The 26,103-nt window shown below is 43.1% G+C and overlaps 1 protein-coding gene across 1 annotated transcript in view; it reads left to right on the top strand.

Moving 5' to 3' along the window:
* KNTC1 (kinetochore associated 1) overlaps positions 1–26,103 on the top strand; it is a 521,537-nt gene that overhangs the window by 373,871 nt on the left and 121,563 nt on the right. Inside the window, exons 53-55 of the mRNA XM_073627545.1 lie at positions 122–200; positions 4,285–4,403; positions 9,195–9,330. Coding sequence (XP_073483646.1) covers positions 122–200; positions 4,285–4,403; positions 9,195–9,330 — 334 coding nt within the window. The remainder of the gene's footprint in view (positions 1–121; positions 201–4,284; positions 4,404–9,194; positions 9,331–26,103) is intronic.

Raw genomic sequence — 26,103 nt, 5'->3', positions numbered from 1 at the left:
AACATCTCCTATATTCTATGTCACTCCCATACACTATAAATGCATTGAATTAGTATAGCATTACAGATCATGCTGGTTTCCTAGTAATTTAAAAAGGTGTATTAAATATTTTTATTTACAGAGTTATATATCTTCTCCAGCCATACCCTGTAGATTTCAGTTCAAGAATGCTGTATGCAATTGCAACTTCTACTACTTCTGTAAGTGATTTAATTTGATTCATCATTATAAATGTGAACAGATGGGGGGGGGAAAAACTTTCAACTGCTTACGAATAACTGAACTTTACAATAGATTAAAAAAGTAAATTATCGCGCTAATACCTAAAATAAAGGAAGCTGCTGGCACAATACTCTGGTGTACAATATAGAAACAAGTGCTGCACTAATATACAAACTTTCTCAAAATATCTTGTGTAAAAAACAAGAATTATGAATTAAAGTGCTTCAATGTGAAAAACGGTAAATAAATACAGTAAAAAAAATTATTGTATTTACCGTTTTGCACATTGAAGCACTTTTTACCCCCTTCCTCACCAGGTCATTTTTTGCAATACGGCACTGCGTTACTTTAACTGAAGGACGTGCGACACTGTACCCAAATAAAATTGATGTCCTTTTTTTTCCCACAAATGGAGCTTTCTTTTGGTGGTATTTGATCACCTCTGCAGTTTTTATTTTTTGCGCTATAAACAAAAAAACCCTGACAATTTTGAAAAAAAACTATATTTTTTACTTTCTGCTATAAAACATATCCAATAAAAAAAAAATTAAAAATCTAATTTCTTCATGAATTTAGGCCAATATGTATTCTGCTACATATTTTTGGTAAAAAAAAATTCCCAATAAGCGTATATTGATTTGCGCAAAAGTTATAGCATCTACAAACTATGGGTTAGATTATTTTTGTATATTTTATATATACTGTGTATGTATATGTGTGTGTGTATATATATATATATATATATATAATTTTTTTTTTTTATTATTTTTATTACTAGTAATGACAGCGATTTTCAGCAAGACTGCGACATTGTGGAGGACAAATTGGACACTAAGTGACACTTTTTGTGGACCAGTGACACCAGTACAATTATCAGTGCTAAAAAAAAAAATGCACCGTCACAGTATAAATGACACTGGCAGGGCAGGGGTTAACATCGGGGGCAATCGGAAGGTTTAAATGTGTTCCCTATGTGTGCTTTCTAACTGTAGGGGGAGTGCTTTGACTAAGGGAAAACAGAGATCCCTGTTTCTGCTTAGCAGAAACAGAGATCTCCATTTTCCTTTCTGCCAGAACAGCAGTCTGCCTTGTTTTTATAGGCAGACCGCCGTTCTGCCTCTCTACGAACGATTGTCGGGTTCCCGGCGGCCATCATGGACACTGGGGCATATAATGTTATTTTACAGAGGGGATTGTATGTTTATAGTGTAGTTATGATAGCAGCAGGAGAGGAGGGCTGGAGAGTGAACGGAGCTGACAGGCAGGGAGGGGGGAGAGGACGGAGGAGAGCTGCGGACGACAGAGGCACGTAAACTGACCACTGTGTCAGGGCTTAGCAGCCATGATAAACCATGGTCAGTTTACGGGGGGGAGGGCAGAACCAGGCAGAATCTCCCAGGTTTTTTCGGCGATAGAAGAGGCCATTTACACAGCACAATCACTGTGCTGTATAACATACTTTAAGAGAACAGGATCTTGTTCTTTTTTTTTTTTTTTTGGGGGTAACAAACGCTTTACGCCCCATACACACGGGCAGAATGTCGAGAGACATTTGCCGATTCAAAAAAGAACGTCTGACATTCTGTCCCTATGTCGAAGGTGCATGCTGGAAAACTAAGCCAATGGCAGACAGCGCTGATCGGAATGTTCGGGGGGAACACAACAGCTCAGCAGGGGAGATCGCTGGACTAACCTCGCATGGTTAATACAGCGACTCTGAACCGGAGCTGACATTTTTTTTCCCGTTCAAACCACGGGGTTGAATCATGCACAGTGATACCATAATTAAACCAGGTTTTGGTACTTTTGGTAGTGTGGCCAGGTGCCAAGTCCTGCTGGAAAATGAAATCGGCATCTCTATACAGCTGGCCAGGAGAGGATAGCATGAAGTGCTCTAGAATTTCCTGGTAGAGGGCTACGCTGACCTTGGGCTTGATAAAACACAGTGGACCAACACCAGCAGATGACGGCTTCCCAAATAATCACTGACTGTGGAAACTTCACACTGGACCTCATGCAACTTGGATTCTGTGCCTCTCCACTCTTCCTCCAGACTCTGGGACCTTGATTTCCAAATGAAATGCAACATTTTCCACAGTTCATGATGATTTGGGGAGCCATGTCATCTCCTGGTGTTGGTCAACTGTGTTTTATCACTTACCTGGCCTTGTTTGAATTCTTGATAAATTAGGTCAGAAATCTCCACCAGGTTTATCGAATATTCAGCTTTGTCTCCTGTTATTCCTCTTCCAGCCAATTGTTAAGAGACACTAATTGAACCAAAATTGCTTTCTATTACCTCCACCTCCATTTAGTGCACAGTTGCATATATGAGAAGGAAAAAATCTGCTTGGTATTTAACGTTTTTCATTTTTTTAATCTGAGCATTAAAATCACTCACCTCTCCAATTGCTATTACCCGTACGGATGTGGGTGTATGTACTCCATAATATCTCCCCAGCACCGGGAGTTGCATGCAAACTTCTAGGTAGAATGGTGATTACATCAGTAGACCTCGCCTCTGTGTTTGGTTACATTGACTTGTGGACAGGATTGTGGTTACAGGACAGGATTTGGTTACAGGATTGTGGACTTTTTTTTTTCCAGGTGAAAAAAAAATAGATAGATATATAGATAGAGGGAGGTGCAGTTTATATATTTTTTTTGATCATGTTGATTGTTTTTATTCACAAACAAATATTTTTAAGATACATTTTATATATTTTTATATATATATATATATATATATATATATATATGTGTGTGTGTGTGTCTGTCTGTCAAGGTGTACACATACAAAACATAAGGTCACACACTAGCTTATTTTATTTTCATATACTCAATTCACATAAGCTCTGGGCACACTGAATAGGAACTGGGCCAGAAACTAGGTTAAGGAGATGTCACCACGGTCATCCTCAAGAGGTATTAAAGGTCAGAAGGTGACTTCTTTCCCCAGACTCCACCCCTAACAGATATAACTTTTGAGTAAACTGCCCCTGTAAGTGGTTGTAAACCCCTACATTTATCCCCCAATAAAGTGACTGGCTTCAGGTAGTACACAGAGATTAAGCAAATCCTTCCTCCTCTTCTCTACAGCCTTTCAAATTCCAGTATTTATAAAGCTTGTCTGAGCTGTCAGAAAAAAGGGGACGGGTAGCTGAAATTACACTCTGCAGATCTCAGTGAGGATAGCTCTGAGAGTTGATTGGGGGGAAGGGACACACACCCCTTTACATAGCACACATGAACAGAGCTGAGGCTGTCAGTCAGCTGAAGGTCCCTCCCTGTCACCTTTTTAGCTCTTTGTGTCAGGAAAATGTGTCAGAAGAGACTTATGCTGATAACAGTGGAACTAGACAGCAGTGAAAAATTACACTTAGGGCTCATTTAGACGTCCAAAGAATTTTGAATGCCCATTAACATAATGCGTTCACGGCGTGTCTCTTATGTGTTTAAAAACGCTAGCCAGATGCCCCGCCTTTGTTGGTTTTTTAATGCATGAAATTTTGTATTATCATCTCGGCTAGTAACGCTTTCTAAACGAATCTCAAACGCGTTGTAAATGCTAGGAGGGTGTTTGTGATGCGTTTGCAGCGTGTTTACATGAACATCAATGGAAGGGTTTAGGAAGTGGCAAAGCTTGGCAAACGGGTCAGTTTTGATGTGATGCTTATGCAACCATGTGAACAACACTGGGCACTGCACACAATTTTGACAGGCATTCATGGAGCTTCAAAAACATTCATAAAATGCTTGCTTTTGAAGCTGGTGTAAATTTGACCTTAGTGCTGTGGAGAGAGGCAGGTAAACACTATGGAAATACTATATGCTTTTTTCAGATTTCATGTCTGAGTTTTCCAACCACTTTTTTTATTTTGCTGTTAGTTGGGTGTTTACAAATACTTTCCTTTTGTTTGCAGTACTGTTGACATGGGCAACTGTTATTGATCTGGATCTTTCCAAATAGTTGGTTCACTACATGGTGTTTGACAATGTTTGCATATAACTTTTTATATAATATGACTGAAACCTTGTTATTGAAGCTTTCTCTTTTAACAGCCTATTGGTGAAAACAAACTGACATTTGCACACAGAAGTAGAGCTTTACAGTGCTTGATCCATTTAGCTGACACAGAGACTGTCGTGTCGCTTGTCAAAAAATCTATGGACCAAGTAAAGTAAGTAGTTTGTAACACAGATCCTGTATTTTATCTTCTGTGATTGTCTACATTTTAAGAAATTGTTGTATTTCAATACTAAGAGCTTGTTCTGATTGATTGTGGCCTCAGACTGTACCTTTTGGTATTGTGTTGTATTTAGATGGGATTTTAATAAATACTTTTCAAGTTGCAGCTGCTATTTTACTATTACTCCTATGATTTCTCTGGAAATAAAACTGAGCTAATACAGCTTGTGAGTTGGGCGAACAGTTTGAGCCAAGCAAGAGTCCGCCCAGAACATCACCTGTTCACCCGTTCGGTGAACACCCGAATTTGTGTGGCGCTCGGCGGGATGTTCGCCTGCCGAGCGCCCCACAATGCACAGTGCATTTTATGCCCTGTGGTGGACAAGTAAGTGTCCCCCCTAACCATTTGCTCATTCCCCCCCGCCCCCAACGATACCAGGCCACATGCCCTCCACCTCAAAGCACCTTGTCCCCCATGTTGATGGGGACGAGGGCCTCTTCCCCACAACCCTGGGCTTATTGGAATCTGGAAGCCCCCTTTATCAAGGGGGACCTAAAAAAAGAAAAGTGTCAAATAGAAATAAAAACAGACACACTTTTTGATGATCCTTTATTAAAAATAAATAAAGTCCCCTGATGTAATCCACCGTCAATCAAGACGCCCGCCGCCAGATTGAAAAAAAAAGAAAACTCCACCTGCGAGGAAGGCTAACCATCGACTGCAGGGACAAGGCCATCTAGTTGTTACCTGGTGGCACCGTCCCCTTGTGACATCACTGACCCAGCATACCCCATACTCATTCACATGGGGAGGGGGGATCTGGGGGCCCCCTGGTTAAAAAGTGCTTTCAGATTCTGAATAAGCCCCCTGCCTGCAGACACCCACAGCCCAGAGTTGTCGGGAAGAGGCCCTTGTCCCCATCAACATGGGGACAAGGTGCTTTGGAGGGGGCAGAACGAACCAGTCCCTGCTGCAGAGAAATGCCCCCATAACAGGATATTACCAGCTCCATGCTTTACTGTAGGTGTAGTGTTATTTGGATGATAAGCTGTAATGGATTTGGTGTGGGAATCCCACACCAAAAAAAAAAATAAAAAAAAAAAAAAAAAAACACGGTGTGGGGTTCCCTACCTTGAGAATGTATTGCAGCTGCAATTGCAAATCTCTTCTGTTCTATACTCGTTCCCTGCCTGTCATACTGATCTAGTGACCCCAGAGCAATTTGTTTCACTGACATCAAACAAGTAGCAGTGCCTCAGAATGTATTACAAACCAGGGATTTAGCGTTTTCAGAAGCAGGTCAACGTCGACAGCCTCAGTATTTGTCATAAAAAGAGAGAAGGGCGCACCAGCCATGTGCATTATCTTTTGTAAAACATTTATTAAGTAAAATGATAAAGGAAATTACTCACAAGCAGTAAAGAATCATGTGCCATAAACCTTGGACATCAACTTGCAATAAGTGGTATAAATGATGAACGAAGCCTTCCAAAGGTGTTTCCGAGGAATATATAACACTGCTCGCTTACGCGTTTCGAAGGGCTCATCCCTTCTTCATCAGAGCTCAGCAGTGAACGCTCCTTCAGTAGGCCCTGTATATATAGTGTGAATGCCAAACCGGCACAATCAGTGGAGGGGGCAGGGCACATAGGGCTCCTCCCTTTCTGGGAGATCCTCCCTCCTACACTCTTTGCCTGTACAATTGGATTGCCCATCATGATTTATTTAATTAAAAAATATATATAAAAATATATGAATAAATAAATAAATTGATAAATAAATTGATGAAAAGATTCATTAGTAGATATAGTAAAGTGAAAAAACTGATGAGTGTCGCTGTATTGTAATACAGTTAAAACCCAGCAGGGGCTAGCCATAGGGGTACATGATCAGCAATGATAGATGTGTGCATGTGTACACACACATGTATGTATATATAGCGAGAGAGAAATGGGCGCAAAACGGTGCAGAGTGGCATGGGATGGATGCATCTGTTTGGCAGGAAGGGAAATGTCATGTTAATAAACTTATAAACTTATACATAAAGAGATGGACACTGTACCTTAGATGTTAAGTGCACCCTGATCACTTTGTAGCTGCAGTGTGTATAGGATAGCGGCTCGCCGGTCTTTTCTGGATGTATAATCAGTGTTGGAACGCACGCCAGTGCGTTTGCGTTCCAGACAAGAGGAAGGAGCGGTGCGCGTCATTTCCTCTGTGCCCCCTGCCGCATACCGATGACGTAAACGGCAGGGGATAGCGCGGCGCCATACTAGTAGAGGCAGACGTTCGAGGGGGCGAGGCCAGCACAGTGCAAACCACGGACCCGCCCCGCAAGTGACAACACGGAAGCAATGCACAGAGCGGCCGTCACACACTGAGTCACAGGGGCTGCTGTACACTGACAAGCAGTGAACACACACATATATATCTATGTCACACATGTTTGCCAAAAGTCAATGGTGACCAGTGGGTAATATACAGCATGTATAGTGTTATGCTAAATAGCAATTAGGACTGTCAGCGGTACTAGTAGTACATATATATGTATATGGAGACATATTCACAATATTACAGAATGCACAACCCATATGCCCATCTGCACATTACGTGAGCGCCCACATCGCTGTATACCATGTGGCACCCGAGGCAGCCAAGAAAGATTATTATATAGATGAAGGACTAATCCAGGCCAAACCAGAATGTATGAATGTTTAAAAATGGTTAAATAATAAGTTATTATAAAAAATTGTTATTATAAAACAAATTGTGTAACAGGTAAGAATTAAAATGTTCTTAATAAATAAAAAAGAGAGATGATTGGATACACCGGGATGGTACTGAAGGAGTGGACACATGTGGCACGACCAGTAACTGGCATAGTGACTACTTAGTGCTAATGTGCCCATTGTAGTCATCATATACCCCACAACGGAGGGTGGGGGGAAGGAAAGGGATGTATAGTAAATATATATATATATGTTTTTTATTTTTAATTTATAATATAATATTTTCCAGGTAAAAGCCAGATGGTCCCTTCCTCATTACTGTGTGCAACATGTGTGACGTGACATACTTGTCATTAAAATACAAAGGAGATGCCTATATCATATATGCTAAACATATCAACAATGGTACCACAATAACAACATAACCACATAATGATAGTTCAGTGTAGATTTGATTAACCATAGGTCACTGGGGGAAATGTGAAATATGATACACCAAATAAACCTGGAAAAATATATTCGAATGCAACAATCGAAAGTCGACCTAGGACCAGAAGTAGGAAGGACAGAAAGATGTGTATATGTGGATGAAGTGGCAGTGGCATATTGAAGCGCCGTGGGTAAATGCTATGGGGTCACGTGATTTTGTGAACCTCAGGGTCTTCATTTAGGCCCCAAGGGTGAAGATCCAATAGGCTTCGCGTTTGCAGAGCCTTTGGTGTCTCCTACCCCTATCGAGGCTGCCTCCAATGGATTCAATCCCGAACACTTTCATGCCTGATGGATCACCATGATGGGCTTCCTGAAAGTGCCGAGGGACTGGATATTTGACACGTGTATTTGTGATGTCACATTTGTGTTCGCCAATACGCACTCTCATGGGGCGGGAGGTACGACCTACATACAGGCGTCCATATGGACAAAGGATACCATATACCAGTGTATCCCCTTTATATTGGGTCGACCACTTGTGCGCAGGAGTCATTATCTGTTTTTATATCAGTATTTGTCATTACAGGTTTTCTGTTAATATATTTGGGATCATCCTACAGTACATAGATCTAAACTTATACAGTGGGTATAGAAAATAATCACCCTCCCCCTTTAAAATAATCACATATTATACTTTCTGTATTTACTAGTGCAATTTATAACAAGTGAAAAATGTGTCAGAAAACCAACATGTCAGAAAAAAAAAAAAAAAAAAAATCAAAAACAGAATCACTGAGTTGGAAAAGATCACCAAGATGAGACTAAAACTGAATTATTTGGCCTCAACACCAAACGATATATATATAGCAGAAATCCAGTACAGCTTACCATCCAAATAACACCATTCCTACAGTAAAGCATGGAGGTGGTAATATCCTGTTATGGGGAAGTTTCTCTGCAGCAGGGACTGGAACACTTGTCAGGATAGATGGGGCAAAATACCATGAAAAATTCTGCTGCCCTCTGCCAGAAAGTTGTCAATGGGAAGAATGTTTACCTTTCAACATGACAATGACCGAAAGCACACAGCCACAATGACCACACAGTGGTTGAAGGAGAAAACGCTGAATGTCCTTGCGTGGCTTAGTCAGAGCTAAGACTTAAACCCCATTGAAAATCTGTGGAATGACTTGAAGACTGCAGTCCACAAACGGTCACCATCAAATTTAACTGAACTTGAGCAGTTCTGTAAAGAAGAATGGGCAAATATTGCAGTCTAGATGTGCAAAGTTAGTAGAGACATAGCCCAACAGACTACAGGCTGTAATTAAAGAAAAATGTGGTCCAACAAAATACTGACATAAGGGGGGTAATACTTTTTCCAACTCAGTGTTTGTTTTTTATTTTTTTTTTCTGGTGTTATATCTTTCACTTGGATGTTATAAGTTGCACAGCTAAAAATAAAAACTGCATCTGTCTTCATTTTGGCTGCAAAGCAACAAAATGCGATCATTTTAAAGGGGGGGTGATTCTTTTCTATACCCACTGTAGTACTCTGACTTGCAAGTAGGAGTTTATTTTTTTGTATTCTTTAATCACTTTTCTATTAAATTCTCTTAAGGTATTATCTGAAGTGCTGCATTTACCTGTCAGAGTTTGAAATCTTGAACATACCGTATACCCTCGAATCATTTCACAGCAGTCCCAAAGAGGGCATGATTAAAGGCCTCTGGAAGAACCACAGCCACGAAGCAAGGGTAAGTCTGATGGTAAATGATGGAATATGAGCCCCTTATGAACTGTACCCACTGTCCCTACATTGTACCATGTTCCCAGATGCTAACCCTGGGTTAATGAAAATGTAAATTGGATGTACAGTATATGTTTAGAAGCCTGTATCTCCTTATTTAAAATCAGATAGATTAGAAGTTTGATATTTTTATTTGTATTCCTTTTATTGAAAATAGTTCTGGGTATTTTTTTTTTTTTTTTTTAACCCCTCCCTGACCAGCCGCCGCAGTTGTACTGCGGCAGGTTGGCTCCCCTGGGCAAAAGACATTACCTCACATTGCTTCACCTTTTGGCCACTAGGGGGCGCGGCTCGCCGCCGGAGCCGATGCGAGAGCCTAGTGCAATGACCGCTGGGTACCCGCGATCGCTCGTGACAAAGCGAGAATCTGTTCTCTCAGGGGAGAAGAGACAGATCGTGTGTTCATACCATGTATGAACACCGATCTCTGTCTCCTCCTAGTCAGTCTCACTCCCCCCCCACAGTTAGAACACACACTAGGGAACACAATTAACCCCTTGATCGTCCCCTAGTGTTAACCCCTCCCCTGCCAGTTACAATTATACAGTAATCAGTGCATTTTTATAGCACTGATCGCTGTATAATTGTCACTGGTCCCAAAAATGTGTCCAGCACAATATCGCAGTCCCGATAAAAAAAATCGCTGATCACTGCCATTACTAGTAAAAAAAAAAATAATAATAATAATAAAAATGCCATAAATCTATCTATTGTCTATTGATGAGCCCACCTCTGGTTTGGGATCACTAAAGCCTCCCCCATCTGGGGATGCTTTTCCTATCCATTCATGGCTAAAAAAGCTGATATATTCGGAATGGGAACACCCCGATAAGCAGTTTTTTCCTCCAAATTAGTTTTCTATACTGTATCCTATGGAGGAAGAATTCTATAGGAAATGGGGGGTTCCAGCAATTGATGCTGCAATCGCCTCGGTGAATAAAAATCTCACTTGTCCGGTAGACAATGCGCAGATGTTAAAGGATCCAACAGATAAAAAGTTGCAATTTCTTTTTAAGAACAACATGTCTCTGACAAGTTCAGTAGCGCAGTCGGTTCTTGCAGCAATTGGTGTATCTCAGTCCATAAAGGATCAGTTTGTAGAGATACTTAAGATTCTTCATGATCAGCAGGCCCAGCAATGGGCTGGTGTATCAGATGCACTATGTTTTATGGTGGATGCTATAAAAGATTCTATCATTCAAGCCTCACGGCTTATGCTAGGACTAGTACATACACGCCGAGTCCTGTGGCTGAAGAATTGGTCAGCTGAACCACCATGTAAAAAGCTCTTGGCCAGTTTCCCTTTTCATGGTGAACAGTTATTTGGAGACAATCTAGATAAATATATCCAAAGGATCTCTAATGGGAAAAGTTCTCTTTTACCAGTAAAGAAGAAGTTTAAACACTTCTCCTTTAAGCGTGCTTCCTCTCCAGTACCAGGAGCATCTGCCTTTAGACAGTCTCGATGGCCTCCACCGTCAAGCTCAAGAGGTAGACCTCAGGGACAGTCCCAGGGCCAAAAGAGGACTTGGGGCAGAAAGCCCGCAAAACAAAATTCTAAAGCCTCCTTATGAAGCCCCCGCTCGCTCAGGTGGGGGGAAGGCTTCTGCAATTTTCAGAGATCTGGCAGAAACAATGTCAAGACAGATGGGTGGCTTCCTCAGTTTCTCTAGGTTACAAATTCCCGTCTCCTCGTTTTCTAAAATCAAATGTTCCCAGAGATCCAGAGAAAAGGAAGTCTCTCTTTCTAGCTCTGGATCATCTCTTATGCCAGGAGGTGATATCAGAGGTTCCCTTAGAGGAACAGGGTTCAGGGTTTTATTCAAACCTTTTCACGGTTCCAAAACCAAACGGGGAGGTAAGACCCATTCTAGAGCTCAAAGATCTGAACCGGCACTGAAATATCCGGTCCTTTCACATGGAGTCAATCCGATCGGTTGTTTCCACTTTGCAAGGAGGAGAGTTTTTGGCATTGATCGATATCAAGGATGCATATCTCCACGTGCCGATATTTCCCGCTCATCAGAAATTTCTACAATTCGAGGTAGAAAATCGTCATTTTCAGTTTGTGGCCAAGTTTCTGTCATTCAGTCTAGCCACTGCACCGCGTGTGTGTACAAAGATCCTGGCACCTCCCTTAGCCAGGTTAAGGGCTCAGGGCATAACTGTCCTAGCCTATTTAGACGATCTGCTTTTAGTAGATAAATCAGTCTCTGGTCTAAACCAAAGTTTAATCTCAGCTGTAAGCTACTTGGAATTCCTAGGTTGGATACTCAACCTAGAAAAGTCCTCCTTAAAACCATCAAGGAGATTACAGTACTTGGGGCTGGTCATAGATACCGTACAAAAGAAGGTATTCCTACCCCGGGCAAGAATTGGCTCCATAAAAGAACTGATTTAACTTGTCAAAGCAAAGAGAAATCCTTCCATTCGGCTGTGCATGAAATTGTTAGGGAAGATGGTGGCCTCCTTCGAGGCCGTCCCTTATGAACAGTTTCTTTCAAGACTGCTACAAAACACCATTCTGTCGGCCTGGAACAAGAAGGTTCAGGCTTTAGACTTTCCAATGCACTTATCCTTATCCCCCGAGGTACGTCTGAGCCTCAATTGGTGGTTGATATCCAGCAACCTCCTAAAGGGGAAATCCTTTTTACCAGTATCCTGGAAAGTGGTAACAACGGATGCCAGCCTTCTAGGTTGGGGAGCAGTCCTGGAAGAAGCTTCTGTCCAGGGGAAATGGTCCAAGTCAGAAAGGACCCTGTCCATCAACGTTCTAGAGATTTGGGCAGTATGTCTGGCCCTAGAATCCTGGCCGCTCAGGCTGCGGAATTGTCCTGTCAGGATTCAATCCGACAATGCCACGGCTGTGGCCTACATCAATCACCAGGGGGGCACGAGAAGTCGTGCAGCCCAAAAAGAGGTGAATCATGTTCTAGCTTGGGCAGAAAGCAACTTTCCTTGACTATCAGCGATTTTCATTCCAGGGATAGAAAATTGGCAGGCGGACTACTTGAGTCGCCAACAATTGTTTCCGGGAGAATGGTCCCTTCACCCCGACATCTTCCTGTTGATATGTCAAAGATGGGGTATTCCGGACGTGGATCTGTTTGCGTCCAGATTCAACAACTAAGTCGACAACTTTGTGTCAAGGACGAAGGATCCGCTAGCGTGCGGAACAGAAGCCTTGGTCTTCCCACGGGATTGGTTTTCACTGATCTATGTTTCCTCCAGTTCTGCTACTTCCGCGCCTTCTCCGCAGGATCAAGCAGGAACGGAAAGAGGTGATTCTGGTGGCCCAGAAGATCTTGGTTTGCCGAGATCATAAAGATGGCAGTAGGAGTCCCTTGGACCCTGCCATTGTGGCCAGACCTTCTCGCTCAAGGTCCGGTATTCCTTACAAACGCTAAATTTAACGGTTTGGCTATTGAAACCCACATTTTAAAGGATCCTGGGTTATTCCCTTCAGTAGTGTCTACTTTGGTTAATGCTAGGAAGCCAGCCTCCAGAGTCATTTACTATAGAGTCTGGAAGGCATATGTTTCCTGGTGTGGATCCAGGGGTTGGCACCCCAGGAAGTATGTCATAGGTAGGATCCTTGAATTCCTGCAAATGGGATTTGGAAATGAAGCTAGCCTTGAGTACTATCAAGGGCCAGGTCTCGGCCTTATCAGTATTTTTTCAATGGCCTCTTGCTTCTCACTCTCTGGTGCATAATTTTTTTCAGGGGGTAACACGAATTAATCCTCCTGTCAGGGCACCTCTAAATCCTTGGGATTTGAATTTAGTCTTGTCGGGTTTACAGAATCAGCCTTTTGAGCCTATACGGGAAATTCCCTTAGTTCTTTTGACAAGAAAAATAGTCTTTTTGGTTGCCATATCCTCTGCCAGAAGAGTATCTGAATTCCTACCGAAGGTGGTGACAGGTTTTCATTTGAACCAGGATATTATTCTGCCTTCTTTCTTCCCAGAGCCTCGATCTAGGGAAGAGAAGGCACTACAGTCCCTTGATGTAGTAAGAGTGGTCAAGGTCTATTTAAAGGAGACTGCTCAGGTTCGCAAAACAGATGTTTTGTTTGTACTGCCAGAAGGTCCTAAAAGAGGACAAGCAGCATCGAAATCTACTATTTCCAAATGGATTCGTCAAGTGCTTGTTCAAGCTTATGGTCTAAAGAAGAAAATTCCTCCTTTTCATGTCAAAGCGCACTCCACCAGGGCTGTTAGTGCCTCTTGGGCGGTGCATCACCAGGCCTCTATGGCTCAGATCTGCAAGGCCGCGACTTAGTCTTCAGTCCATACATTTACCAGATTCTATCAAATCGATGTTAAAGGTCACGAGGATATTGCCTTTGGGCGTAGTGTACTGCAGGCTGCAGTATAAGTCCTCTAGCCTCTTAATGCCCTACCTTTTTTGTTGTGTCTCCCTCCCTTCAGTTGCCATTGCTATGGGACATCCCACATAGTAACTACTATGGCTCTGTGTCCCCTGATGTATGAAAAGAAAACAGGATTTTTAAAACAGCTTACCTGTAAATTCCTTTTCTTTGAAGTACATCAGGGGACACAGAGGTCCCTCCCTTCTTGGTATACACGTGTATTGCTTGGCTACAAAACTGAGCTACTCCCAGTAGTGGGAGGGGTTATATAGGGAGTGCACTTCTTGTCTTAGGGCGTGCCAGTGTCCATCACCTAAAGGTGGCCTATAACCCACGTAGTAACTACTATGGCTCTGTGTCCCCTGATGTACTTCAAAGAAAAGGATTTTACAGGTAAGCTCTTTTAAAAATCCTGCTTTTTTTTTTTTTTTAATTTGGGATTATTTATTATAGCAAAAAATAAAAGATGCGGTTTGTTTTTTTAAATTTTCGGTCTTCTTTTGTTTATAGCGCAAAAAATAAAAACCGCAGAGGTGATCAAATACCACCAAAGGAAAGCTCTATTTGTGGGGAAAAAAAGGACATCAATTTTGTTTGGGTACAGCGTCGCATGACCGCGCAATTGTCAGTTAAAGCGACGCAGTGCCGTATTGCAAAAAATGGCCTGGTCATTGAGCAGCCAAATCTTCAGGGGCTGAAGTGGTTAAAGTGTTCTGGGTTTTTTTAAACCACTTTTGCTCCGGAAGGTTTTACCCACTTTATGACCAGGCCATTTTTTGCATTACGGCACTACATAGCTTTAGCTGACAATTGCGCGGTTGTGCAACGCTTTACTCAAATAAAATGTATGTCCTTTTTTTCCCACAAATAGAGCTTTTATTTGGTGGTATTTGATCAACTCTGCCGTTTTTATTTTTGCGCTGTAAGCAAAAAAAGAGTGACAATTTTGAATAAAAAAATATATATTTTTTACTTTCTGCTATAAAACATTCCCAATAATAAAAATGTAAAAAGTCATATTTCTTGATCAGTTTAGACCAATATGTATATGCTACATATTTTGATAATAAAAATCCCAATAAGCATATATTGATTGATTTGCACAAAAGTTATCGCGTCTACAAACTATGCGATAGATTTATGGCATTTGTATTTATTTTTATACTAGTAATGGTGGTGATCAGAGATTTTGCGGCAGACTAATTGTACACTAAGTGAAACTTTTTTGGGGACCAGTAACACCAATACAGTGATCAGTGCTAAAAAAAAAAAAATGCACTGATCACTGTATAAATGGCACTGGCAGGGAAGAGGTTAACACCAGGGGCGATCAAAGGGTTAAGTGTGTCCAAGGGAGGTGCTTTCTAACGGGGTGGGGGATGGATACCCTGGAGGAAAAGAGATCCATGTTTCAGCGAAACACAAGATCTCTTTTGCTCCCTGACAGATCAGCGGTTTGCCTTGTTTACATAGGTAGACCGCTGCTCCATCTCTCCACTGAACGATCGGCAGGTCGCGATGGCCGCTGGACCCACTGATTGGCTTCTGCTGTGTCCAATCATAGCGGGAGCGGTGCTCCGCCAGCTGTGCACGCTACACTGCGTGCACAAAATTATGTACAGGTACGTGATTTTGCGCAGCTGGGCTGCTTTGCCGCAGTATATATGTGGTGGGCATTACTTCTTTTTGGAAAGTAGACAGTCCAAGGTATTTAATAGAAGATGAGTTTTGTTTTGTTTTTTTTTGTTGTCACAATTTTTTGTAAAATTTTTTTTTTTTTTTTTTTTTTTTTTTTTTATTTTACAATTTGATTGCTGTTACTGTGATTATCACTGTAACAGCAATGTTTTGAACTGTCATGAATGGGTTCGATTTTTGACAGCTGTGATTGCTAGTGATACGTGGCTACAGCTAATCACATGGTACAGGGTGCTGTGATTTGCCCAGGTACCATGTGATAGCTGTGGGCCACTCAGTTGTTATTTAATGACCTTGTGATCACGTGAAAGCATAGCGACACTGTGCTGCATGCCCCACGGAACAGGCTGGATCACATTCATGTAAAAGTAAAACTGTGGGCATTCCTAACCACTTCAGCCCCGGAAGATTAGGCTGCTGACCAGAGCACTTTTTACAATTTGGCACTGCGCTGCTTTAACTGGTAATTGCGCAGTCATGCAATGTTGAAACCAAACAAAATTTGCATCCCCCCCCCCCCCCCCCCCCCCAAATAGAGCTTTCTTTTAATGGTATTTGATTGCCTCTGCACTTTTTATTTTTTGCGATATAAACGGAAAAAGACCAAAAATTAAAAAAAATATATATTTTCCACGCTATAAGAAAAATCCAATAAATTCAAATTTAGTTATACATTTAGGCAAAAATGTATTCAGCCACATGTCTTTGGTAAAAAAAAAATGTCAATAAGCGTATATTTATTGGTTTGCGCAAAAGTTATAGTGTCTACAAACTAGGGTACATTTTCTGGAATTTATGCAGCTTTTAGTTTGACTGCCTATCTCATTTCTTGAGGTGCTAAAATGGCAGGGCAGTACAAACCCCCCCAAATGAGCCCATTTTGGAAAGTAGACACCCCAAGGAAATTGCTGAGGCATGTTAAGCCCATTGAATATTTTATTTTTTTGTCACAAGTGATTGAAAAATGACCCAAAAAAAGTAAAAAATTACACAAAGTTGTCACTAAATGATATATTACTCACACATGCCATGGTTATATGTGAAATTACACCCCAAAATACCTTCTGCTTCTCCTGAGTATGGAGATACCACACGTGTGAGACTTTTTGGGAGCCTAGTCGCATACAGGACCCTGAAAACCAAGCACCGCCTTCAGGCTTCTAAGGGCGTACATTTTTGATTTCACTCCTCACTACCTATTACAGTTTTGAAGGCCATAAAATGCCAAGATAGTACAACCCCCCCCAAATTACCTAGTTTTGGAAAGTAGACTCCCCAAGCAATTTGCTGAGAGGCATGTTAAGTCCATGGAATATTTTATATTTTGACACACGTTGCGGGAAAATGAAAACAATTTTTTTTTTTTTTTTTTTTTGTTTTGAACAAAGTTGTCTCTAAATGATATATTGCTCAAACATGCCATGGGCATATGTGAAATTACACCCCAAAATACCTTCTTCTGCTTCTCCTGAGTATGGAGATACCACATGTGTAAGACTTTTTGGGAGCCTAGCCGTGTACAAGACCCTAAAAACCAATCCACCGCCTTCAGGTGATTTTACTCCTCACTACCTATCACAGTTACGGAGGCCCTAAAATGTCCAGATAGCACAAACTCCCTCCCAAATGACCCAATTTTGGAAAGTAGACACCCCAGGGCATTTGCTAACAGGCATGGTGAGTATTTTGCAGCTCTCATTTGTTTTTGAAAATGAAGAAAGAAAAGAAAAAAAAAATGTTTCTTTCTCGTACATCACGGGACACAGAGCCTCAGTAATTGCTGATGGGTTATATAGGGTATCACTAGGTGATTGGACACTGGCACACCCTAAACAGGAAGTTCAACCCCCTATATAATCCCTCCCCTTACAGGGATACCTCAGTTTTTTCGCCAGTGTCTTAGGTGTTGGTCACGTGTAAAGATGTGCTGTGCTGAGCTCCAAAGGGAATATCCTATATCCTATACTGGGGCAAGCCAGGCTAACCGGATCCATTTCAAGGTGTCCTTTCTAGGCCGAATTGGATGGTACCCGGGCCTCGTGTCCGAAGAAACGAGGTTTTACCTGTAACGCTTCTCTTTTTAGAGAGCTGGACCCCGCGTTTCAGAATTTGGTTTTTCTAGCCTTATTCTTGGCAGGGTGCTTTACAGGCCCAGAACTGTGGATTCCCCTATCCATAGGGGGCCCCAGTCTCTGAAGGTTTTCCAAACGGAGCCCACCGTGAGAGGTGAAGATTGGGTCTGTATAACAGAGCCCTGCAGCTGGATAAGGTAAGGGAGATTCCACAGAATTTTTTAATTCTAGTAGGTTTCTCCTTTAAGTAAATGTATGCTATGCCTATTGTCGCCACTGGGGGCTGCCAAGAGCACATACCTTTACATGCTTGATTGTCTGTCTCAGTGTTCACGCTGCACAGCTCCTCCAGCCGAGCTCCAGGTAGGATGGGATGGGGGGCTCTTCCTCAGGGATATTCCCCCCAAGATTAGGGGGGGGGGGCGCTGTGGTCTGAAAGGCGGTAGTATGCTTGTCCCGGAGGGTCGGCTCGCGCAGGAAAGCACACGTTTTTTGAAAAAAACGAAGAGGGGGACAGGGTGGTCAGAGGAGGGGGGGTGGAGCGTTAGCGCGACGTCCGGCGTGCTTAGACGCCCACATCATCGGCTGCACAGCCTATAAAAAGCACACTTTTTCAGGTGCACACAGCCTATGGAGGGACAAAGAGCTGATGGTCGCATGTAAGGTGTTTTATTTGTGTGATACCTCCACCTTGTTTGCTTTGCACTATGGGTATAAGAGGTACAAATACTCCAAAAACAAGAGGCTCTAGGGGATCTCCCTTGGGCTCTGAGGACCCCCCTTCTGCAGCGCCTTCCCCCCCGAAGGATCTGGGATGGCCGGCCAGGGAGAGCCGTTGGGGTCGGGGGCTGCATCTGCTTCTGGCACTTCAGCCCCGTATATATTACGCAAGAGGTTTTTTTCTCAACCATTAATGGACTAGAGGAAAGATTAATGGCCTTAATCGCATCTTCGCTCAGTGAAAGAAAACGCACTAGGTCTTCCTCTGTTACCCAGGACCCTCTGGCAGAGGAACTCTGGGGAAAAAGGAGAAGAATCCCTTTCAGAGGATCGGGATAGGACTGATGATTCCTCCTCTGAGGAATCAAGTGGAGAAGGGCCCTCTTCAGCTTCTCAAGATGAGAAGGTCTTAGTAGATCCTTGCTGTATTGGTCCGCTCCACATTTAAATTACCTGTATCTGAGTCAGTTAAAGAACCCTCTTCTTTTTTGGGGTCACTGAAGCCTCCTCAAACAACACATGCTTTTCCTGTTCATAATTTGCTGGAAAAGCTCATTTATTCTGAGTGGGATCACCCAGATAAACGTTTTTTTCCGCCTAAAAAGTTTTCAACACTTTATCCTATGGAAGAAAAGTTTATAAAGATGTGGGGGATACCGGCTGTTGATGCCGCCATTTCCTCCGTAAATAAAAGTCTGACTTGTCCTGTAGACAATGCTCAGATGTTCAGGGATCTCGTTGATAAAAAAAATGGAATCCCTGTTGAAAGATATTTTCTCCTTAGCAGGTTCAGTAGCTCAACCTGCAGTGGCAGCGATCGGAGTCTGTCGATACTTAAGAGACCATGTTAAGCAGGTCCTCAAAGTTCTACCTGAACAGCAGGCCCAGGAGTTGGCTAACCTTCCAGCGGCCTTATGTTTTGCTGTTGACGCCATCAGAGATTCTATCATCCAAACCTCTCGTCTTTCACTTGGGTTGGTGCATATGCGTAGAATCTTATGGTTCAAAAATTGGTCAGCCGAAGCACCATGTAAGAAGCTTCTTGCTGGATTTCCATTTCATGGTGCAAGGCTGTTTGGAGAGGATTTGGACAATTATATCCAAAAGATCTCTAGTGGGAAAAGCACTCTCTTACCTGTTAAAAAAAGGAGTAAGCGTCCCTCTTTCAAACGGCCTCTTTCCCCAGTGCCAGGAGCATCAGCCTCCAGGCAGTCGCAACGGCCTCGTCCATCAGGGTCTAGAAATACATTTCAGAGTCGACCCCAGGGACAAAAGAAGTCCTGGGGGAAGAAGCCTACTAGACAAGACGCTAAAGCCACTTTATGAAGGAGTGCCCCCGCTCGCTCGGGTGGGGGGAAGACTGCTACGGTTCTCAGAGCTCTGGCAGGAGGATTTCCAGGACAGATGGGTAATCTCCACGGTAACTCTAGGTTACAAACTGGAGTTCCAAGAATTCCCCTCTCCTCGTTTCCTCAGATCAAGTGTCCCCAGAGATCCAGAGAAAAAGCAGTCGCTCCTTCTAGCATTAGAGCGACTATTGTCGCAAAAAGTCATCGCGGTGGTTCCCACGAAAGATCAAGAATTGGGATTTTATTCCAACCTTTTTACGGTTCAAAAACCAAATGGAGATGTCAGATCCATCCTGGATCTAAAGGATCTAAATCGATTCCTAAGGATTCGATCCTTTCGCATGGAATCAATCCGGTCAGTAGTCTCCATCCTACAGGGAGGAGAATTTCTGGCATCAATAGACATCAGAGATGCGTATCTGCATGTACCCATTTTTCCTGCTCATCAAAAGTACTTGCGCTTCGAAATAGAAGGACGCCATTTTCAGTTTGTGGCCCTGCCTTTCGGGCTAGCCACTGCACCTCGAGTGTTTACAAAGATCTTGGCTCCTCCTCTGGCCAGTTTAAGGGCTCAGGGTATAACTGTCATAGCATACCTAGACGACCTGCTCTTGATAGACCGGTCGGTAGCCTGTTTGAGCGGGAACTTGATGACCACAGTCAACTACCTGGAACATTTAGGTTGGATTCTCAACCTAGAAAAGTCTTTCTTTTAAAACCAGTAAGAAGACTAGAGTATTTGGGCCTGGTCATAGATACAAGCCAAGAGAAGGTATTTTTACCTCAGGCAAAGATCACTGCCTTGAGAGAGCTGATTCTGGTAGTCAGGACCAAAAAGGGTCCTTCTGTCCATCTTTGTATGAGCCTGCTGGGAAAGATGGTGGCTTTATTCGAAGCAGTTCCCTATGCTCAGTTTCATTCAAGACTGCTGCAACACAGTATCCTGTCTGCTTGGAACAAGAAGGTTCAGGCATTAGATTTTCCGATGCACCTGTCTCGTGCAGTGCGTCAGAGCCTCAGTTGGTGGTTGATACCCGAAAGCCTGCAGAAAGGGAAATCCTTTTTACCGGTTACCTGGACAGTGGTAACAACGGATGCCAGTCTTTCGGGTTGGCGAGCAGTTCTGGAACAGTCTGCGGTCCAAGGGGAATGGTTCAAAATCGAGAGGACCTTACCCATCAACATTCTGGAGATCCGTGCGGCATATCTAGCCCTAAAGGCCTAGACTCTCAGGCTACAGGGTTGCCCTGTCAGGATCCAGTCCGACAATGCCACAGCAGTGGCTTATATCAATCATCAAGGAGGCACCAGGAGTCGGGCAGCTCAGAAAGAAGTGAACCAGATTTAGTCTGGGCAGAAAAGTATGTGCCATGCATATCGGCAGTTTTCCGGGGATAGAGAACTGGCAGGCGGACTATTTGAGTCACCAGCGGTTAGTCCCAGGGGAATGGTCTCTTCACCCCAACGTCTTTTGGGCCATATGCCAAAGATGGGGGGTTCCAGATGTAGATCTCTTTGCATCCAGATTCAGCAAAAAAATCGAAAAGTTTCTGGCAAGAACAAAGGATCCTCTTGCATAGGGGACAGATGCGTTGGTGATTCCGTGGCATCGGTTCTCACTGATTTATGCATTCCCTCCTATTCTGCTACTGCCACGACTCCTTTGCAGGATCAGGCAGGAAAAGAAGTCGGTACTTCTAGTGGCCCCAGCTTGGCCCAGGAGAGCTTGGTATGCAGAAATAGTGAGGATGACAGTGGGTTCTCCGTGGACCCTACCATCTCTTCCAGACCTGTTATCTCAAGGTCCAGTGTTCCATCCTGCCTTACAAACGCTAAATTTGACTGTTTGGCTATTGAAACCCATGTTCTGAAGAGTCGTGGGCTTTCAGGTCCTGTGATCTCTACCTTAATCAATGCAAGGAAGCCAGCTTCCAGAGTGATTTATCATAGAGTCTGGAAAGCTTATGTATCCTGGTGTGAATCCAGGGGTTGGCATCCCAGAAAATATGTAATAGGTAGAATTCTTGACTTTCTACAAATGGGATTAGAAATGAAGCTGGCCTTGAGTACCATCAAGGGCCAGGTCTCGACCTTATCAGTATTATTTCAACGGCCACTTGCTTCATATTATTTGGTCCAAAACTTTATGCAGGGGGTGTTGCGTCTTAATCCTCCGGTTAAGGCTCCCCTAAACCCCTGGCACTTGAATTTGGTTCTGTCAGTTTGACAGAAACAGCCTTTTGAACCAATACGTCAAATTCCCTTGGTGTTGTTGACAAGAAAGTTAATTTTTCTGGTAGCCATTTCTTCTGCTAGAAGAGTATCAGAATTAGCAGCTCTTTCCTGTAAAGAGCCGTATTTAAACATAATCAAGGATAGAGTGGTATTGCGCCCTCATCCGAGCTTTCGACCAAAAGTGGTTTCAGATTTTCATCTAAACCAAGATATTGTTCTGTAGCAAGAGATATACAAATAAACCGCCCCTGAATCTCTCTTACGCCACTGCGCCAAAGAAAAGTGCAAAGCTGTATAAAAGATGTGTAAATTAATACAAAATGTGTGTGCATACACAGTGTACAGTGAAAAAAAGATATTGTTCTGCCTTCCTTTTTTCCAGATCCCTGTTTCCTGTAAGAGCAGTCAGGGCCTATCTGGAAGCAACTGCTCGAATTCGCAAAACGGATGTTTTGTTCGTACTGCCAGAAGGTCCCAATAGAGGATAGGCACGGTTTGAAACAGAAAATTCCACCTTTTCAAATCAAGGCACACTCCACAAGGGCTATTAGTGCTTCTTGGGCGGTGCATCACCAGGCCTCTATGGCTCAAATCTGCAAGGCCGCAACCTGGTCTTCAGTCCATACATTCACCAAATTTTATCAAGTGGATGTGGGAAGGCATGAGGATATCGCCTTTGGGCGTAGTGTGCTGCAGGCAGCAGTACGAGGTCCTCAGGTCTGATTACACCATACGTTGTGTGGTCCCCTCCCCTCAAATAGCATTGCTCTGGGACGTCCCATCAGTAATTACTGCGGCTCTGTGTCCCGTGATGTACGAGAAAGAAAATAGGATTTTTTATAACAGCTTACCTGTAAAATCCTTTTCTTTTGATGTACATCATGGGACACAGGTCCCGCCCCTCTTCTAATACACTTATATTGCTTTGCTACAAAACTGAGGTATCCCTGTAAGGGGAGGGATTATATAGGGGGTTGAAATTCTTGTTTAGGGTGTGGCAGTGTCCAATCACCTAGTGATACCCTATATAACCCATCAGTAATTACTGAGGCTCTGTGTCCCGTGATGTACATCAAAAGAAAAGGATTTTACAGGTAAGCTGTTATAAAAAATCCATTTTTTTTTTTTTTTTCTTTTTTCAATTTTCAAAACTTTGTGACAAAAAACGAGATCTGCAAAAGCATGCCTCTCAGCAAATAGCTTGGGGTGTCTACTTTCCAAAATGGGGTCATTAGGGGGTTCCTCCGAAACTGTGATAGGCAGTGAGGAGTGAAATCCAAAAATTACGCCCTTAGAAAGCCTGAAGGTGGTGATTGGTTTTCAGGGGCCTGTAGGCGGTTAGGCTCCCAAAAAGTCTTACACATATGGTATCCCCGTACTCGGGAGAAGCAACAGAATGTATTTTGGGGTGTAATTTCACATATGCCCATGGCATGTTTGTGCAATATATCATTTGGTGTCAACTTTCTGTAAAAAAAAATGTTCCCGAAACTTGTGTCAAAATATTAAATATTCCATGGACTCAACACGCTTCTCAGCAAATAGCTTGAAGTGTCTTCTTTCTAAAATGGGGTCATTGGGGGGGGGGGGGTTGTGCTATCTTGACATTTCATGGCCTCCAAAACTGTGATAGGTAGTGGGGAAGTGAAATCACCATTTTACGCCCTTAGAAAGCCTGAAGGCGGTGCTTAGTTTTCGGGGTCCTGTACACGGCTAGGCTCCCAAAAAGTCTCACACATGTGGTATCCCCGTACTGAGGAGAAGCAGCAGAATGTATTTTGGGGTGTAATTTCACATATGCCCATGGCATGTTTAAGCAATATATCATTTAGTGAAGACTTTGTACAAAAGAAAAAATTGTCATTTTCCTGCAACGTGTGGCAAAATATAAAATATTCCATTGACTCAACATGCCTATCAGCAAATAGCTTGGGGTGTCTACTTTCCAAAAAGGGGTCATTTGGGGGGGTCTGGAATTGTCCTGGGCGGTACAGTGGTGATGGGCGGTATAGTGGTGTAGTGGGTAGCACTCTCAACTAGAAGTAAAAAGGGTCGCTGGTTCAAATCCCAACCACGACACTACCTGCCTGGAGTTTGCATGTTCTCTCTGTGCCTGCGTGGGTTTCCTCCGGGTACTCTGGTTTCCTCCCACACTCCAAAGACATGCTGGTTAAATGGCTTCTGTCCAAAATTGGCCCTAGTATATGAATGTGAGTTGGGGACCTTGGATTGTGGGCTCCTTGAGGGTAGGGACCAATGTGAGTGTGCATTGTATGTGTGGAGCGCTGCATAAATTGACAGCGCTATATGGGTACCTTAAATAAATAGGGATAATTGTAGATACGCACCCACACTCACTCAGGTTGAACTGGATGGACTGGTGTCTTTATTCAACCTTATTAACTATGTAACTATGTATGTCCTGGCATTTTATACACAACATTTGGAAGCTTATGTCACACATCACCCACTCTTCTAACCACTTGAAGACAAAGCTCGTTCTGACACTTTGTTTACATGAAAAAAAAAAAATATTTTTCTTTGCAAGGCCCTACAGATTAAAATGGTGGGTGTTGCAATTTCTTTTCACAGTTTTTGTGCAGCGATTTTTCAAACGCATTTTTCTTGGATAAAACACACTAAAACACCCTATATTACCCAAATGTTTGATGAAATAAAGAAAATGATCTTATGCCGAGTACATGGATACCAAACACGATGTGCTTTAAAATTACGCACAAACGTGCAGCGGCGACAAACTACATACATTTTTAAAAGCCTTTACAGGTTACCACTTTAGATTTCCAGAGGAGGTCTACTGCTAAAATTACTGCCCTTGATCTGACCTTCGCGGTGATACTTCACATGCATGGTGCAATTACTGTTTACATATGACACCAGACCGACGCTTGTGTTCGACTTTGCGTGTAAGCACGGGGGACAGGAGTGCTTTTTATTTTTTTTTATTATTTATTTTGCTTTTTTTATTTTATTTTTAAACTGTTCCTTTCTTTCTTTTTTTTTTTTTTTAACCACTTCAATACCGGGCACTTAGATACCTTCCTGCCCAGACCAATTTTCAGCTTTCAGTGCTGTCGCAGTTTGAATGACAATTGCGTGGTCATACAACACTGTACCCAAACTAAATTTTTATCATTTTGTTCCCACAAATAGAGCTTTCTTTTGGTGGTATTTGATCACCTCTGCGGTTTTTATTTTTTGCGAAACAAATAAAAAAAGACCGAAAATTTGGAAAAAAAATAAAAGTTTTGCTTTTGTTTCTGTTAAAATTTTGTAAATAAGTATGTTTTCTCTTTCACTGATGGGTGCTGATAAGGCGGCACTGATAAGGCGGCAGCGATGAGGTGGTACCAATGAGCGGGCACTAAGGGGCACTGACGATGGGCACTGATATGCGGCACTGATGGGCACTGGTAGGCGGCACTGATAGGTGGAACTGATATGCAGTACTGATGGGCACTGAAGGGCTGCAAAGATGGGTTCTTATGGGTGGCACTGATGGGCACTGATAGGCGGCACTGATAGGCGGCACTGATACGTGGCACTGATACGTGGCACTGATACGTGGCACTGATACGCGGCACTGATACGCGGCACTGATACGCGGCACTGATAGGGATCCCTGGTGGCAGTGGTAGGCATTGGAGTGGGCATTGATTGGCAGCTGCCTTTGCACTGATTAGTATTTTCCTGGGGGTCTAGGGGGCATACCTGGTGGTCCAGTGTGGCTGGTGGTCCTGGGCGGCTTCCCTGGTGGTCCTGGGTAGGATCCGAGGGGGGCTGTGCTGATAAACAATCAGCACAGACCCCCACTGTCAGGAGAGCAGCCGATTGGCTCTCCTCTACTCGCGTCTGTCAGATGCAAGTGAGGAAAAGCCGATCACCGGCTCTTCCTATTTACATCGTGATCAGCTGTGATTGGACTGATCACGTGGTAAAGAGTCTCCGTCAGAGATTCTTTACCTAGATCGGTGTTGAGGGGTGTCAGACTGACACTCCGCAACATTGATCGCCGCAATGCGCGCCCCCGGGGGCGCGCATCGGCTCAATATCCTGCGGACGTCATATGACGCCCACTCAGGATATTGAAACCACTTTGCCGCCATCATTCTGCTATATGGCGGGCGGCAAGTGGTTAATAATCATTTTTATTGTTATCTCAGGGTATGTAAATATCCCCTATGATAGCAATAGTTAGTGACAGGTACTCTTTTTTGAAAAATTGGGGTCTATTAGACCCTAGATCCTCTCC

The sequence above is a fragment of the Aquarana catesbeiana genome, linkage group LG01 (genome assembly GCF_042186555.1).
Source record: "Aquarana catesbeiana isolate 2022-GZ linkage group LG01, ASM4218655v1, whole genome shotgun sequence".
NCBI lineage: Eukaryota > Metazoa > Chordata > Amphibia > Anura > Ranidae > Aquarana > Aquarana catesbeiana.
This window is presented reverse-complemented; position numbering and strand designations above follow the sequence as displayed.